Source organism: Gymnoscopelus microlampas (assembly GCF_963454915.1).
Source record: "Gymnoscopelus microlampas genome assembly, chromosome: 15".
NCBI lineage: Eukaryota > Metazoa > Chordata > Actinopteri > Myctophiformes > Myctophidae > Gymnoscopelus > Gymnoscopelus microlampas.
In genome coordinates, this window is record NC_139952.1 from 34,094,449 (window position 1) to 34,112,825 (window position 18,377).

The 18,377-nt window shown below is 40.3% G+C and overlaps 1 protein-coding gene across 4 annotated transcripts in view; it reads left to right on the plus strand.

The window, feature by feature from the left end:
* Positions 1-163: 163 nt before the first annotated feature.
* Positions 164-18,377, plus strand: part of atp9b (ATPase phospholipid transporting 9B) — a gene marked incomplete at its 5' end in the record, with an annotated part of 52,256 nt that continues 34,042 nt past the window's right edge. For 2 of the 4 annotated variants that reach the window (XM_084080210.1, XM_084080211.1), the window contains 9 exons: positions 164-243; positions 3,215-3,388; positions 5,868-6,018; positions 8,043-8,156; positions 8,392-8,500; positions 9,587-9,645; positions 10,625-10,676; positions 14,046-14,140; positions 17,446-17,526. In XM_084080210.1, the coding sequence (XP_083936336.1) occupies positions 164-243; positions 3,215-3,388; positions 5,868-6,018; positions 8,043-8,156; positions 8,392-8,500; positions 9,587-9,645; positions 10,625-10,676; positions 14,046-14,140; positions 17,446-17,526 (915 nt within the window). Of the gene's footprint in view, positions 244-2,859; positions 3,032-3,214; positions 3,389-5,867; positions 6,019-8,042; positions 8,157-8,391; positions 8,501-9,586; positions 9,646-10,624; positions 10,677-14,045; positions 14,141-17,445; positions 17,527-18,377 lie in introns of those variants that run through there. The other 2 variants (XM_084080213.1, XM_084080212.1) reach the window with 2 other exon arrangements.

An 18,377-nucleotide genomic window follows, 5' to 3' on the forward strand; every position in this document is an offset into this window, starting at 1 on the left:
GGCATATTTGTCTTTGCATAGATAGAAAAATAAGAATTGTATTATAACACACACACATACAGAAATCAAATCGGCACACTACTTTATTTTTTATTTGATCAGATAACAAACTGCTTTTCTGCGTGTGAGTGACGTCATGACGCGTCCTGCTGCCCCAGCCAAGATGGCTGACAGCATCCCGTTAAACCCGGTGCGGAAGAGCTCGAAGAGAACCCCGTATTACAACTCTTCCAGACTTTCAAGGTAGGCAGGAGCGGGTCCGAGTCTTCGGAGAGAGACTTTAGGTTCGTGTGTTCAATGATTTCATGTCGCAGGTCTCCGTGACATGAGATCAGAGTGGCTTTTTGTGGACACAGTTCACCTGGAACCGTTAGCGTTAGCTTGGTGTTGACATCGAAACTGGGGCCCGATACTTTGCCGCACGACGGTGTCGCGCGCCGATAATAGCAGATCCACAAGCTCACATCGCGTCGCGAAATTACTCTATGTGAGCTTTTAGATCTACTATTATCGGCCGGGACAGCCTGACAGGTCCCCTTTCTTGCTTCACTTCGTATTTTCTCTCCCACAACAATGTTAAAGCTGTGATTTTAATGTCACGTCTCTCTGTCTTTATTGCTTTCGTCGTATTATTATTATTTTATATTTGTGACCTGGGTAAAATAGAGTAAAATACGTCTGTCACAAAGGCTCTGCTGACCATTGCACTGACCAGACACCACTTTTTAAAGTCACATGACATTCCATGGTCTAATTTTTGGACTATTTATGCATAGTTAGATATATATGTTTTTTTAAAATTATCATATAGCAGAGTCAGGCATTTGTCAGATGAGACCAATTAGCACATGACTCTGGCAAGCTTAGGGTTGTAAATACCAAACAAGTTATTGCAGTTGTCACATGACCACCTACTTCTAGGCAAATAACTACTACACCCACACCAATAACTTGTAAGAACAACAGCTGTCACTGTTATACACTGTGTAAAACATCTTCCCTTTTGACCACCCACAACTAATGGCTTTACCAAACTCTCATAACATCAGTACATTGGCACTCAGTCTGTACACACCCAAGAACTGCCAAATTGGCAGTTCTTGGGTGTGTACAGACTTTTCCACTGTTTTTGATTACGTTCACACCCACCGCCAGCACACATCTTTGTTGTAGCCATCTCACTGGCCGACATAGTATGTAGCTGCTCACCTGACTAAAATTATACCAGAGGTTTTCAGATTCAGACACAGCAGAATAGACAGTCTCTCCTCAAGTCTCCACTTGTCATTGTTTTTGTCAATTTGGGCACCGTGTCTGTTTGTAGTGAGCCTGTCTGATATTGTGATGTGTTGCCAAAATAAGTTTATCAGCAAAACAGTCCAAGTCACCCAGCTCAACGTCACTCAACCTCAGTTGTTGGTAAGTTGAGAGTACACTTTAGAATCACTTCAGTGGCCAAGTACAATGAATCCCAGGAAGTTATCTCAGTGCCACTCGGGCTAAGCCATATGGACAACTTGCAGGGGCTGATAGTAAAGACTGACTCCGTTACTTAGCGGGCGCTTGTTTGTGTGACTGTGACTCAGTGCCTACAGAATCACTGGTGTATTATTAGCTGCCAAACAAAGGTTGTGTTGTAGGAACTCTATTGTTTGTTCAAGTTGCTCAATTTACACTACCATTTTAGGCATTCAGCTGATATTTCTATCCAGCATAACAAGTGTAAAGCTGGCAGATCACCGTTTTCCTCAAGGACATGAGATTTGGCTGTTGATGGACATCAAACCTGGGACGTTTTGATTCCATTACAGTCTCTGTACCTCTACAATTTGCCACCTTCTCTAGTGTTGACTTCAGCACGACAAGCTTATTGGTAAAACTATCAGTGAGAATCACTGAGAAAGAATGGTCTCTTAAGCTCACAATCCCATTAAAGCCAGTTTTATGTTTGTTCACAATCACATGTCCATGTTGTTTTGTGTGAGTGCAAGGCACACTGGTTAATTTGTATAGTGATCTGTTAGATCTAAAGTACTTTAATTATCATATTTTTCCAGAGCCGCAAAATAGGTAGAACGGCATTGATCTATATCAATAATTTGTGATGTTTCTGGAATAGGTCAGTCAAACGTGACACTTGCAGTACCATCTATGTCTTAGTCTGGCTGGGCCATATATGAATATTATATCGATATTGTGATATTATGCGATAGAGATATCGTCTGGGATTTTGGATATCATAATATTGTGATACGGCATAGCTTGTGTTTTCCTGGTTTTAAAGGCTGCATTACAGCCTCACAATATTAATATCACTGTATATTGTCAAATATATTGTGAAGTTTGATTGTGTCCATAATATCCCCCAGCCCTACTATGTGTATATGCATAAATGTTTGGAAAACTTGGACAAGCCCATGCCAACCCAGTCCAGAATGTGTGACCAAAGGAGAGCTCTCCTTATAGTGAGTCTGATATCCCCCCAGGGAGTCTGTTTATTGTGCTGGGGGCGCCTACAGCAGCCTATCTGTCACAGTTTAGCTGCTGATGCTTTGGGGGCCTGCAGACTCTTTCTGCACACTACTGTATGAAAACAACAATTTAGCCACTTAAGCCTGATTTATACTTCGGTTTACGGCAGTGTCACACAGAGAACATTTTTGACAATGATTGCCTATAATGAGTAATGACGTGCCCAAAATTGGGACCCCAGGCTGATAGCGGTTAATTCAGTTTATTTGTGTTGTATTTATCTTGGTGAGTTTTCCTACACTGGGTGTGTGCTTTACCTGTTAAACTACAGACCTTTTCTCTTCCTCAGAAAGACTTCATGAATAAGACATTACAGATTGATCAAGATTGTTTGCCATCTGCCTTTTAAAAGTGGCTCACTGATGTGAATGGAGGATGTAGGCTTCTCTACAGTACTTGCTGACATGTTAAGTGAGCTTCAACTGTACTAACTAAAACCTAGTCTTCCACATGGCATAAACCCGATATTTCCCACGAGTTCACCCCACATTAAAAGAAAGTTTGTACCCTTTGTGCTTTATAATTTTTTGGATTAAAACATCTAACAAATAAAACACTTTAAGTGTACTGTATTTGTTGTTACTTTACTATTCTGTTGCTCTGTATTATACATGTTATATTGTATCTAACTATCTATATACTGATGTATCATGTAAAACATGTGTTTGTTCTTTCCGCACAGATACTCCCTAGAGGATGAGCCCTCCAACTTGGATGAGATGCCCTTGATGATGTCGGAGGAAGCCTTTGAGAATGACGAGAGTGACTACCAGACCCTGCCCAGGGCCAGGGTCCACCAGAGACACAGAGGACTGGGCTGGTTCCTCTTAGGAGGCTGGAAAGTACTCTGTGGCAGGTATATGGTGGCACACTTCATTATTCATGTGTTTTTAATCATTCATAATGTTGTTGAGACAGCACTTAGGTTGTACGACCATGTGCACAGGTATTGATATCATAAATTAACTTCAATGTCTCTGCAGCATGCATCTCTCACAAGTCATGCAGACAAGATGGAAGATAAAGGATGTCACCTTTATCTTTCACCATTCACATAAATATAAGATGACTAATGATGATACATGACTATTGTTATTAATTTGGAACCATTTTTTTGTATGTATTCAAAATCAGAAAATATTTTCAATAATTGAAACTTGTACATTGATACATTTTTCTGCTTTCCCATACTTGTAATGGCTGCTTACAATTGGGAAGGATATTTCTGCGACAACATTACAGTACGAGTCAGGCTCTCTCTTGTCATCAACCTACTGTATACTTTACACTTACATTCTGGACCAATAAACCACTTATAGCATTTCTATTCAAAACCTCAACGCACTTTGAGAGTTGTGTATCATTCCCCACATGTGTCTGTGTATACATACATGTGTGTTAGTGTGTGCATTCATGGTGTAGATTGTTAGTAAGTATTGCCAATGATGCTTAGTTTGGATTTCAAACGCACCGGCAGCTGTGCGTGAAGTGCAAAGAGAGGATAAGGGCACGTTGTTTGGTCGAGTTCCTCGACGCGCACCAACAGTCCAAAAAGATTTTTAAGGTCAAACAAAATGGCATGGTTTATCCAGCTAATGATTCATTTGACAGGTTTTGCCCTCTAACAACGACCATTTTGGCTACATGCAAGAGAGGACTATTTGTTAATGCCAGCACAATGAAGTGTAATAACATTTGTAAACAAATGTTTGTGGGGCATTTCATTACCCAAAAAGTACCTTTTGTTTGTGGATGAATTTCATAGAATATTAAGTTTTCAGTGTCGTTTGTTATCGGTGATGCATCTCCTCCCTCCAAGCCGCATATTGATTTTTTTCCCCCACTAATGAACAAATCGGATTTTTCACAGCTGACCAGTTTGATGCTTTCCAGTAATTTTATGTGTGCTTAGCCTAGGATTATAAAACGCAAATAATTCACGTTGAATAAGCCCTGCCTATTCAAATGGCATATTATTTGAATAGCATTCATTTGCGCAAATAATCGCTCTTATGAATCTGGAATTTGGGAGCGCAGAGACTGAGAATGCCATGGCCAACACAAACACGTCTTTTAGTGGATTTATGTTGTTTTGCCAACTTGCTTACAGGGTGGAAAAGCCAAAGCGAGCAGCATGACGGCATACATGAAAACCAGGCCAGGCTGTGTTCCCTTTTGTTCCCCACTGGTGCCAGTTTAGTGCCTGTTCATACCGAGCAGCTCTGAATTGACCCCTACACTACTACTAGAATGTTTGAGTTTGTCAGATAGGATAAACCCCTCTACTTGCCCATTTCCAGGTTGATAGAATCTCAAATGCTCTTTCTGGAGTTTTCAGTGAAATGGAGGTGCAATTTTATTCACATACCCCTAAACTCTCTCTTATTTTCACATAATATTATTGGAGGGTAAAGACAATATTTGCATGTCCCTTGTCTGGGTTCACAGAAGGCAATCTCTCTCTAAACTAACAGGTAATTACATAGACAATAGTACACAGTAAAATCCTCTGTTAATTTATCAATTTGTAACTGAGACGGTACAAACGTAACCAAATGTTACATTTGTATACTCTCTGAGTTAAATTAACATTGGGGATTTTCAGAGAAACACTGTGTGTGTCTTTTAGTTGAGTTGACCTCATCTCTGAATGTGACTTCTCACGTCAATGACAATAGCATGGGAATGCCACTCCTGGAGTGCTACTACCATTTCAGCTTGTTTAAAGTGCTTGAAGAGCCTCTTTTATAAAATGGTGTCAAAAGAAACCTAGCAGATCTAATTAACTCTAACAAGACCCTGGAATTAATTTGCTATGTAGGATGGAGCTGAGAGATTTTCTATTCTTATGTGACACTTAATGCATTTGACTGACATTCTCATTCAGAAGAACTTGCATGGAGATGACTATAGCTTTGATCAAAGCTTTGACTTCTCAGTTACAGGTTGATCTGGCAAACCACTGGACCAACCTGCTGCCAGTATTATGAGAGAGATCTCAACTGCACCCTGTGTTTATGTAGGGACAGGGTACACTTTGATTGAGTATCATTTATGTTCTACAGTATTTTCTCACAGAGGCCAGTTCTAATCCTAACTGTCTGTCTAGTGGCCAATGTGACTGGTGCAGTAAACACCAGTGGCAACAATCAAAATGTTTACCACAAATAGGATTGTACAGTAGAATAGAGCCGGACCTCCAAATAATGTCTGGTCTGCTAAAGTAGTTGATCAGGTAGGCTGAAAACCCAGAGAGAATCTTAGCTGGTTGCTGCTGGTGTTTAATCTCAACTCTGGACTTAATCAAACATATCATGTCTGTTCCTCCCACTTAGTTGCTGTGATTGCTTGCTCCGTTGTTGTCGGAGAAAGAAGGAACTGAAGGCCCGGACAGTATGGCTTGGCTGCCCGGAGAAGTGTGATGAGAAGTACCCCAGGAATGCCATAAAAAACCAGAAGTACAACATCTTCACCTTTGTGCCTGGGGTGAGCTTGCTTTCAGAAAATGGCCTTCCTGGACCTTCTGCATGTTGAATATGTTGACACATTAGCTTTTTTCCATGTACCGTAGTTGTTGCTTTGTTCACTGTATACTTAGTGCTCTCTATGTAATTACTAGGGCAGAAAACAAATATTTTCATCTCTCTCCACAGTGGATGATGGATTCCAAAATACACAAACTGCTTTTGACTACAAACTATGCTTTTGACTAACTAATATTCAAAGTATTTTTTGGACTGGAAATATACTTCAATAAGATTGTTGGTTACCTGTCAAAGTGGCTGGTAAAGTTTACAAACATTACTAGCCTTTGTAAAAAATATCCCTGCATTTGACTGTACAGTTTTCTAACTTTTTCACTGCCTAGTACATACAGTACTGGACCTTTCCTTACATACAGTACGTATACAAGTTGATAGCATATTGCAATTGTACAGATAGCCATGTTGGAGGCTATTGTGCCAGCACACACTAGAGTGATCCTATGTGTTAATTGTGCCTCTCAATTACTTAGGTGAGGGTTCACTCCTGTAGGGATCACTTGCGATCCATCACAGTTCCTTATTAAAAACCAAATGGCTCCATGATTAAGAAGCCGTTCATTTGGCCAAGCTATAAAATGTCAACTGTCTCTCAGACACATAGATATTCTCATCGATAGCGGGCCAAACACCTCTGTTTTTCTCCTTCCACCTTGAATTATTAAATACTCACAGATTGAGTTTAGCTGTGTGCATTTTTCCCTAAAGGTCAGAGGGTTCATTAACTATAGAGCATCGCCCATCGATCCCATTGTCTCTGATAATCTGCGACTTAGACGCTAGACTCTCATTATTGCGATCATTATTCAAAATCTGAGCAGAGATGAATAGCCTGTTGCTTTCTGCTAAAGGTCTCTCTGAAGTAGAAGCAGCAGCACAGAAACCCAACAACAAATCTCTATAGAACGCTTCTTCTATCACTCCTTGATAGAGAGGATGTGTTAGTGAAGGGCTTTTGATAACATCTCACAAGAAGACACTGGTGAATTCAACTTTATAGTCACATCGCACAATTCAAATCCGTTCTCTGCAAGCTTTCTACATTGCCAGTTACATGATGAGTTAAAATAAGGAAATAGAGAAGAAAGGAACACAGGACAAATCAAATAACCGTAAGGCACAGTCAAATCAAATTGAATAAGTCCAATATACAGAAGGTGCATGATTAAAACATAGCAATGAATAATAAATAGCAATGCATTGTGGCAATGCAATGCAAAGAGGTTTTAGCCATATTCAAAAATGTTACACCCCTACTACCTCTTGAACATTTCTGAACATTTTTGAAAATGTCAAGAGAGATCTACAATTCTTTAAAACATGGCATGTTTCAAAGAACTTTGACATGCCCAAAATAGGTATACCAGGTTGAAGTCATGCTCTTATCCAGCATGACTTGCAATGAAAGACGTGCTTATCTTTCGCAACAATACTTTGTAAGTACGCCTAGGTACTAGGAACCAGACCTGTAATCTTTCAATTATGGGGCAGTCTGGCTAGTCTGTATAGGTATGTTTTAAAAAAAATATTCTTTCAAAGTCTTCAGACATTTGATTTCCTCTGCTGCTGTTTAGTTCATTAATGCAGTCATCCGTGTTGTTGAGTACAGTATCTTATTTAATATTTTTTTCAGATTTAGTCTGTAATGCTCAGGAAACAGCTGGCCTTCATCGGACACTCTAACAAGTTTCCGTGCCAAGTGAAATCTGTACCCCTCGAACGTCATTAGAAAGACAACTTCAAAAAAAGCAGCCGGGTTTCCATTAGGTTAATGTAAAGGTAACAGCATTAAGATGTATCTTTTTCCACCTTGTGTCGTGTAACCCATCCTTGCCCGTGCGTCGTTATGACTGCTCGCTAACGTTTTTGGCCGTCTTCCTCAGCGGATGTCGTAGTCGTCTTCGTCTCACCTTGCTGACATATTCACTCACCGTGCAGAATCATTGTCTCTTCTTTTACCCCTCTCAGGTTCTCTACCAGCAGTTCAAGTTCTTCCTCAACCTCTACTTTCTCGTGGTGGCCTGCTCCCAGTTCGTGCCATCTCTGAAAATCGGCTATCTGTACACTTATTGGGCACCTCTGGTAAATGCTCTTAACTTTTTAAGGTTAAGAATAACCTTCAAGTGTCCCTGCTGGCAGACCCTATCATCTTGTGATCATATCACCATCCATCTGTCTGACTGGCTCTAATAGTCTGTCTAATTATCTGTCTGTCTCTGTCTATCAACCATATACTTTTATACTGAACTTGCAACTGAAATGTTAAAAAGTGTAAAATAAATCCCTTAATTTGTGTTGCATATTCTGTGTCGCCCAGGGCTTTGTGTTAGCTGTGACAATGGTGCGAGAGGCTGTGGACGAGGTGCGCCGTTACCAGCGCGACAAAGAGATGAACTCTCAGCTCTACGGCAAGCTCACAGTGCGAGGTTAGGAAGAACAAAACCACTCTAGCTGTGCTCTCCCTTATGACTGTAACCCCTTGCTGACATTACGGTAACGGATATTCAAGTGTACAGTCAAGCTTTTCCCCATGCAATTAAGGGACGACACTCAAATGGATCTACACTTGTAACAAAAGTCATTCCTCTTGCTGTAATTGCATTGATTTTGTTTCCCTGTCTCCAATTTCTCAAGACTGTATGATCTAAGATCCATCCCTCTGTTGAATGTGTGGCCAATTCCCAAGCGTAATATCTGTAACAGTGGCGGCGAGGGATGTAACTTTCACACTACGTGTGTCTGCATGTGCATGTGCATGTGCCTGTGCATGCATGCACATACAGTATTTGTGCGAACACCCACAATAGAAGAAAGCACATACAGTACACAGGTAGCTGTTATAGAACTCTGCATTCATGCATGTATGCTGCATTATTAAAACTTTGCATTCATGCATGTACAGTATGCTCCATTAGTCCTACTTTAATACTGAAGTCAATTCTTGGCTAAATTGTAGAGAAGATGATATTGTAAAATAAAAGTATTATCTCTTATATATCACTCAACCAACTAGATAAACAAAACTTTCCTTGTAATTTAATGTCCCCCACAGAGTGAAATCACAGCATTAGTTCAAGCATGCTCTCCAGCCATAGCCATTTTACAGCGGCTGTATGTCCTTAGAGCATATTGAGTCGATATAATTGAGAGTGACCCTATGTTCCATTGTTTTAGTCCACGCCTGAGAGCGGGGATCAAAACAGAAGGGTATTACATTTGCAGGGGCGAGGTACTGTAACTGATCTCTCTGAAACTGGAGGGAGAAAGAGAAGAACGATATAAAAACAAGGTTGTGGTTTTAAGAGTCAGCGTCATTTTCAAGGACCAGGGATCAATAGCTGCGTTTCATTTCACCACCGTTTAAACATTCAGAGCACACCTTATGAGGTAGTCAATCTGTTTGGAATGTGTCTTCTAAGGGAATTTAAGATTATTGCCCTTTTGTTTCAGTCCTCTCCCACATTCATCCCTGTCATTTGTGAGGAATAATGCTCTCTTGTTTTCCTCCCCAGGTAAAATTCAAGTGAAGAGTTCTGATATACAAGTTGGAGACCTCATCATTGTGGAGAAGGTGGGGCTTCATGCGCATGTTTTAATTTTGGCCACTGGCCAACAAGGCTCAAGCCAAAGTTCTTTCCTAGCCTAGCTGAAGTACTACTGTTTTAGTCCTTTATCTTTCTGGACTGTAGTCACCAGGGTTTTATAAAAAAAATAAGAAAACAATCATATATTGCTTTTCACATTAGAAGTCATTATTTCATAGGAAAAATACAATATTGAATATATAAAATGTTAAATATTGTATTCTTTAGACATTAATGTAGGCTGTAGCCTATACATTAGAAGGGTTAAGGGTTAGCCCCACTGTAACACTGCCACATTTATCTATTATTAGAAATCTATCCCATGCATTAATTGCATCCTATAGCATACCCTGACCTGGTTAATCAGCAGTGCTTAGTAAATACACCCTTATCAATGAAGAGTTACATGCATGTAATATTTTTTCTGCATGGAGTTTGCATGCCCTGTCTAAAAGATTGAAGTGTTCCCTTTTACATACTGTACCGCTCTTCACATAAGTCACTAGTCTGTCAAATTATGCTTCATATACAGTATGATAAATACTAGATACTGTATGCTACACAGGGGTTTGAAATATGCAATAGGCAATCTATAGGAGAGAACAAATTGGCCAAGCACTTAGGCTAAAGTTAGGAGCACATTACCATACTCTCACTCACTCTCAACAGTGAATCCGAGATTACACTTAATGCGGCTTGCTTCTCAGCTGTCAGGCTGGTGATCTTTAACTTCAACTCGGTCAATGTGAAATCTTGTCACCGGTGGCAGTGGGACAAGTTAAATTTCCATCACTGTGTCTTCCAAAGGCTTGAGACAACTGACTCTCCGTCACTCTCTGGACAAGGTGGTGACCTTGTTCAATTATTCAGGATGATTCTAAGGGTTGTTGCCACTGTGCTCAATAGCATTGTGTCATCTACAAATTTGTACAGTGTGTAAATTATTTAGTTTTTTGTTTTGTGCAGAATCAGAGGATTCCTGCCGACATGATTTTCCTGAGAACATCTGAGAAAAATGGTGAGTAGGCAAAGAATGTGCAGCTAAGAATGTGAAGCTGGTGCTGGGTAGAACAAATATTAGAGGATCATAGAATTGGAGCCCAACCGATGCCAGACCTTTACGTCCGATGACCATCCCTCTTTGGGAGAGTCCTAGACTACCGCATTTAATTGATTTGCAAATGAATCAAATATTTTGTTAAATTATATATATTAAACTTATACCAATATATCAAAAGAAAGTTTAGCTTTAGTTATACAATGAACAAGCACATAAGTATATAAAATACACTTAAACTTGACTTTATTTATTAAAATATTTTAAGAAATTGACGATCTACACGCTTAGACCACATTCAAGGTTCAAGGTCCTTTATTGTGAAATCGTTGTCTTGTGAAAGGAACATAAGAGTAAAATTGACTTTTGTTCGGCTCCTTGGACATTGCAGCAGCAGCAAAGTAATATGATATATATCAATAGTGAGTGGAAAAAAGAAGAGAAAAAAGAACAAGCATCTATACTTGCATGACACTATGGCAGTCAGTGTACGTTGCCCTGTGATGTATTGTTAGCTTATAGATCAGCTATTTTTGAATAGTTTTTAAAAGGTTAAACACTTTGGCTGATATATGTAATGGCTGATACTGATGTCATAAAAAAAGTAAAATCATTTCTCAATTTCACTATATCCAAAATAGGCCTTTTTTTCAATCCGGGAAGCAACTGTGTCATTTTAGATTTGAGCTATAACCATTATTTTATAGTTTGGCTATTCAAAAATACCTGATCTACAAGCTCATAGCGTGGCACCGAGTGTCACACTATGAGCTTTTAGATCTGTTATTTTTTTAAACATTTGTGCAAATCTTTGAATACATATATTTTTTTAAACAACATTTTAACTCAAATCTTTGCTTCTGGAGGTCCCTGGATCAAACTATTTGACAAATGCTCGCTTTTGCAATTTTTTAAAGCTTGTTTATCTGCTATTTTTGAATAGCCAAAGACATCTAAAATGACAGAGATGCTTTCCCGGATTTAATGGGTTAATTCTTCATAAATGCATAGCATAAAGACTAGAAACCACCTGACCAGATTCTTTCAGTGACTAATGATGTGAATTCCATGTAGTCAATGAAACTCGTTAGATTGACACACCTTTTTCTAAGAGGCAGGAGGAACTGTCCATCCATCTCTGATCTGTCAATATGCATGGCAGACCGCTGATGATGTCTTCATTAGTTGAATGTTAAAACACACACACACACACACACACACACACACACACACACACACACACACACACACACACACACACACACACACACACACACACACACACACACACACACACACACTAACTATTTATTATGATAATTTATACACATTACATCAACACATTTTTCAGTTGAAAATACATACTTATTGTCATGAACTGGTTTGATCAATACTTCTCTTCCTCTCTGGCACACACACACACACACACACACACACACACACACGCACGCACGCACACATAAACACGGGAGACACACATCTCAGCGAGGAGGAGAGGACCTGTCATCGGCAGCGGAAGGAAACCATGAATCATCCTCCTTGTGATAATGTTTTCCATCATACTTAACTCTCTGGGGACCATTTATGCCTGCCCTTTGACCTCTCTCTGTCAAATAGTCACTCTCATCCATCAGTTTCATATGGAATATTACCTCAGATCAATACGGGTCACGACTGCTGAGCATTTATTGGGCTCTTGTGTGCGCCTCGGGTGGCCCTCTCACAGCCACAGGCTCTATGTACTGTGATCTATGACCATATGTCAATTAACTACAGTAACGTTTCCATATTTGTATCTGGTACATGTGTTTTAATATGTAGCGTATGATTATATGTCATACTTGTGCAGCTCAATTGGTGTATGATTGCATGTTGCAACTCTTAGTTTTTATAGCAGATAATCATATAATATTGACATACCAGCAATATTGAAACACTACATTTTATGTAGAATGCTCTGAAAATGGTAAATAGTCTGTATTATACCACCTTTATCCAAGTACAATCACACGTTCACACAGAGGCAGGAGGCAACCATGCAAGGTACCAACCTGCTGGTCATGAGCAGTTAAGGGATCAGTGCCCTGCCCAAGGACACTTTGACACTATGCAAGGAGATGCCGGGGATCAAACCAGGAACCTTTTTGGTTACCCAACAGCCGCTCTACCTCACATATGCCACAGTTGTCAAAACTAGTCAACAGATATTAAAGGTGCTGTGATATTGTTTTGTTAAAATGTGTGTTAAACAGCTCTATATTGCCATAATCATCATTGCTTTAGTGTTTATTCTGTAGCAGTCTCCCCGTTTCTTCAGCTCTTTAGTAATATAAACACAAAATAAATGTTCAGGTTAGGATACCAATTTCATCCAATCAGAAAAGAGAACTCATAAAGGATAAAGAATAAACAAGTGAAATTGGAAGTGATGAAACAAAAACAAAAAATTGCAGACAAAATTGTAACGTTGATACATTTACCCTGATAAATGGGTTCTCTCTCCTGATTGGATGAAATTGGTGTCCCACCAGAAAATGTATTTTCTGTTTACTAAAGAGCTGGATTGATGGGGAGACTCCTGTTACAGAACAAACACTATACATCATTACTAGATAGATAGATACTTTATTTGTCCTTGCGGAAATTCATTTTGTGCCAAGCAGCCATCAGGATACAAAAAATCACACAATTACAAATACATACAAACTAGGCAAGGCCACCAGTCATGGTTCAAGAGGCATCACATTACATTTTATGCACAGAACTGAGATGGGGCCTGTTTGTTCAGGAGTCCTATACTTGTAGGGACAAATGATCTTGAAGCCCTAGCCTGCAACATTGGCACTGTGTACCGTCGTCCTGATGGTAAAAGGTGGTATTGACTGTATAATGGGTGCGTTCTATCCCTAGCAATAGCTCTCTCCTTCCTAAGCACCCGGGTCTCATACATTGCTGCCATACTCTCATGTCGTACCCCAGCTATCTTGCTGGATACATTGATGATTTTATGGAATTTGTTCTTATTAACCAATGATAATGAGCCATACCAGGAAACAAAACAGAAAGTCAGTGCACTCTCCACGAACGATCGATGGAAGACTAATATGCCGTTTGAAAACTTCACTATGTCTAATGCAAAATTTAAATCGGATTGAAAATGACTTTGTTTCGTCAACACAGGTACATATCAACAGGTAATATTATGAACAAAAGATACAGGGAAAGCACTTCATTTTAAGTGTAAGGGGGCAGCCATAGTGCACAATACTAGACATACAATAGACTGAACACAGTGTTTGTCTTTGTCTGTTTTTTTGTGCCTTTTTCCAGGTTCGTGTTTCATCAGAACAGATCAGCTGGATGGCGAAACAGACTGGAAACTGAAAGTTGCTGTTGGCTGTACGCAACGCCTTCCAGCACTAGGGGTAGGAATACAAGTTTGAGGCAAAACAATATAAAATACTTGCACAAGAAGAAACTACAAAGATTGCGCTCAGTAGATTGATTTGACCGTGGCCTTGATTGGGACCTTGTCCTCTGACCTTTTGAACTCAAAAGCTAATCATCTATTTTTGGCAGCCTCCTGGTCATTCCCAAGTTTAATAAAATCTGCCCATCTGTCCGACCTTGACCTTTGAGGTTTCTGACCCCAAATTCATCTTTTTGGGGCAGCCTACAGATAATTCTCACCAAGTTTGAAGAAAATCTGATTAAGGCTATTTTACGGAGAGACAGACAAATGGATTGAGACAATAACATAACTGGTGGAGGTAAAAAAAATAATAATTGCTAACTAGCTCAAGGTCTGGCATGGCACTACAGGTAGGTATTAGGTAAGGCTAGCCATGCTTTATGGGAACTAGCAATAGGATTGCTATGTCTGGCATCAGTCAGATTTCCCTATGTAATTACTCTTTGTAATGAACAGTTACAAGGACTGAAATTATGAATAGTGTCAAATGACTCAAAAACCACAAACCCAATGCCTGAATACCAAAACAAGTGGATGAATTGAGTACCGAAGTCCTGACGTCACTCACTCATCCCCTGGGCAACGGAAGTATTTTCTCTATGAAAAATTACATCTGATATGAGAATTGCGGTCCAAAAATAAACAAACTGTCGCAGCGATATTGTCAGGAAGGTGGCTCTGTATCATTTACGATAGTCGGTCACTCATATTTGATACAGTCTGTTTCTGGCAAAAATTGAATTAATTCGGCGGCCGTAACATTAGCATTTTCTCGCTGTCAGTTGATGCTTCATATCCATATGAGTCAAACCGCCCGGCTCATTTGTTTATTTTTGGAAGTTGGAACACAGTTCTTATATGACGTGATATTAAACACGTCTATGGGAATTCAGAATGGGGGGGGGGGGGGACATGACCCAGGTAGGATGCGTAAATTACGTCAGACTTCGGTGCTCTATAGCAAGTTGACTTTATCTCTAAAAGCATCAGTCATCAGAGTGCAGTCAGCTCTGAGCTGTAATGGAAACCCAGTCAGCAGTGACAGACAGCAGGAACAACCTAGACCTTGACCGTAGCTTCCTTTTAACTGGAGGTGATACTCAACACTTTAAGATTTAAGATATTTTTTCCCCCACTTAATGTGATCACACAATTAAAGTTTAAGTAAGTCATTTGATGATTGAGAGGACTAACATCCCTATAAGGTTTCTAGTGGCTTAATGATAGCGATGGATGTGTTTCTTGTGGTCTTTATTCAAACCCGCCACGTGCTATGTTATCATCCTTTCAACCAGGGTTGCTCTGATATCCATAGTGGCATCACATATCAGCCTAATCCCTGGCTTGAATAGGGTGTTGGCATTAGAGATTTCCCCCAATACGAATGTCTGCTAACAAGACCCACTTATGTCATGTCATGTCATGTCAGATATCAAAGAAAAATGTTAGGTTCTGTGTGGTGTTATGTCTTGGCAAGACATAAGTATAATACACTTCACCAGTATCAGCAGTGAAAAAGTCCCATGATAGTGTCTTCCTGGTACAGTAGCAATAGTAATTTCATACAAAGCTATAAGTATAAGGTCATTGTGATACCCAGGAAAATAATACCAGCCATGTTGGATCCATACAGTGGTTAACCATATCTTCTAGATTTAATTGGGTTCTATTGAACGTCATAACCTTTCAAACAATCACAAAGAGATTTTTGTGTGGAATATTTAATTTTGTATTATTATTTTTTAATACGTTTTGTGAAATGGAAGACTAAAGGCTGCAGCATACTTCAAAATTAACTTTTTGAATTTATAGCTGAAACCGAACACGTTCTCTGCAGACAAAATAGTTTTATACTTGATGTGACTCTGATTTGAGTGCTGAATGAGTGGGGGGGCGGCAATAGCTGAATGGGTAGAGAGCCTGCCTGAGAAGCAGAAGTTCACAGGTTTGATTCCTGGCCCCCCCCCCCCCCCCCCCCAAAAAAAAAATCTTGGAGGTGCAAGAAGTGCCGAAAAGAACTTTGACAAAGCAATGCGTTTGTTTGTTTTCATCGCATTTACGTAATTTTGTTCTTATGATCTTGCCGAAGTTTGTTTCATCAAGAAGTATGTTGCAGCCTGTACTTGAACTGACTGGAATGCACACATGTCCCATACCAATGACATTTAGTGGCCATTTTTATTCAAAGCTCTTTGCTGCACCATCAGTGTACATTTTCGGCATGGATGACCCCGATGGAAATCGAGCCCTAAAGCATAGCTTTGTTGGAGCCCAGCCTCGATACATGCCTCTGTAGGAAAATGAGTCACACAAAGCTACCCATGACAATCTGGTAGCTAGTTGTACCTTAAGCTGTAGTGTAGAGTGTAGAACATAACTGTGGAGTTATAATACTAGTACTACATAGATTTGGAGAACAGAGAACAGAACACTTTTCAGTAAAACACAACTTGTTGTAACGCCTGTTTGGTCATTAGCAAAATGAAGACAGAATAATCAATACTGTCACAATACCAAATTTGAATTAAGCCCAAATAAAAGCACCAGTGAAACAGAAACCGTCAAATCTCTGTCCATGTCTCTGCACCTGACACGGTTCCATCATGTCTTTTTATGCTGTCATCTGTAAGGGTTTGGAGCAACCTTATTCTCCATTGGGGGCCCAGTAAAATAATCCCCCCCCACGCCACCTCTAAACCACTTTGCCCATGTTCTCACCAGCACTACACTATCTGAGCATGACTGAGGGCCGCCTGGTGCTGCAGAGGCTGCCTGCCTGGCTGAATAATTTAATATTTACAATCAATTTTTGTTGTGCCACTTGGGAGTGAGGGCCGGTGTTAGGTGTTCGATGCTTCATAGGGTTATAGCTGCAGTCTGACACATTTTGATAACAGGAGGAATGAGATGATGGTAGAGTGATGTCATATTTATCTTGTGTTTGTATTGGCTGATGGAATTGTTTTGATATTGCTGCGTTATTGCCTCTAATTTAAACCCATCTCGTTTGGCATGGCTATATGGAAAAATTGGCATATTCACCAACAAAAACCCTACATTGACAAATGTTATGAGCAACAAACGCAGGTGTGCAAGAGTGAAATCAGCACGGCTAAAGCAAAGGTTTGAATTTACCTCCTGTTGCCATCTCAGTGAATTGTGGAATTTGTGGATGCGTATTGTTAACTTCTGCTTTGACTGATCAGTGATTGCTATTGAACGCTTATCTCTTATCTCTCATTTCCCATTGTCCCTTAGGACCTCTTCTCCATCATTGCCTACGTCTACGCCCAGAAGCCCCAGCTGGACATCCACAGCTTCGAGGGAAACTTCACCAGGGTAGAGTGACTCACTGATATGTTTTTCTCCTCACCAGGAAAACAATTATTCTTAAAACACACGTGTGAATGAATTTTTTCTTCATAGAAATTGACACGACTGATGCGTATCGCCGCAATGTGTTGACGAACGGCAACAATGAGGGCTGTGTGTGTGTGTCCGTCTCTCTTTGTCGGGTTTCCGCTATCTCCTGCAGGCCTGCCTCTTACATCACAGGCAGGTCCCTTCCAGCTCTATCGCTCCATCCATCCCTTCTCTTTGCTCTGTGAATTTTCTTCTTCTTTTTTTTTTTATTAATAGCAGATTAGCGTGGCCCCCACGGAGAGGAGAGCCCCAGTACAAAGACAGGCTTTGTGGCTGGTCTTCACTCTTGGCCACACACCAGGCTTAGTGAGCGAGCACTTCCTCCTTCTCATTCATCCTCCGCAGCCTTCTTTTTGCATAACGTGTGCTTTTAGTCCGAGCAGGACGGGGGTTTGGGTGGGGATGAGATGGGGGGGCCTAGGTTCCCACAGACAAATGAGCATACCTTTTTATGAGGATTTATTTTTTTCCCCCTGTGTTCTTTTTTTGTCTCTTATTTTTTCTTTTCTCTCTTTGTCTCTCTTTCTTCTTCCTTCCTTGAGATGGATCTTGCCAGTTGTGCGTCTTTGCTCCCTGACTGCCTCCCTCCCGCTCTGCATTCAGCAGTTATGAGGACCTTGGTACAATGCCAATGTCGGGGCGGTCAAGCATTCTGCTAACCTGCCATTTATTCTTCATGCTCCTCTTCCCATGTTTTAGTCGGATTGACAGGATGTGGGTGCTTAGGTATCATAATTATCATATCAGGCAGGCAATTTGAGACGAAA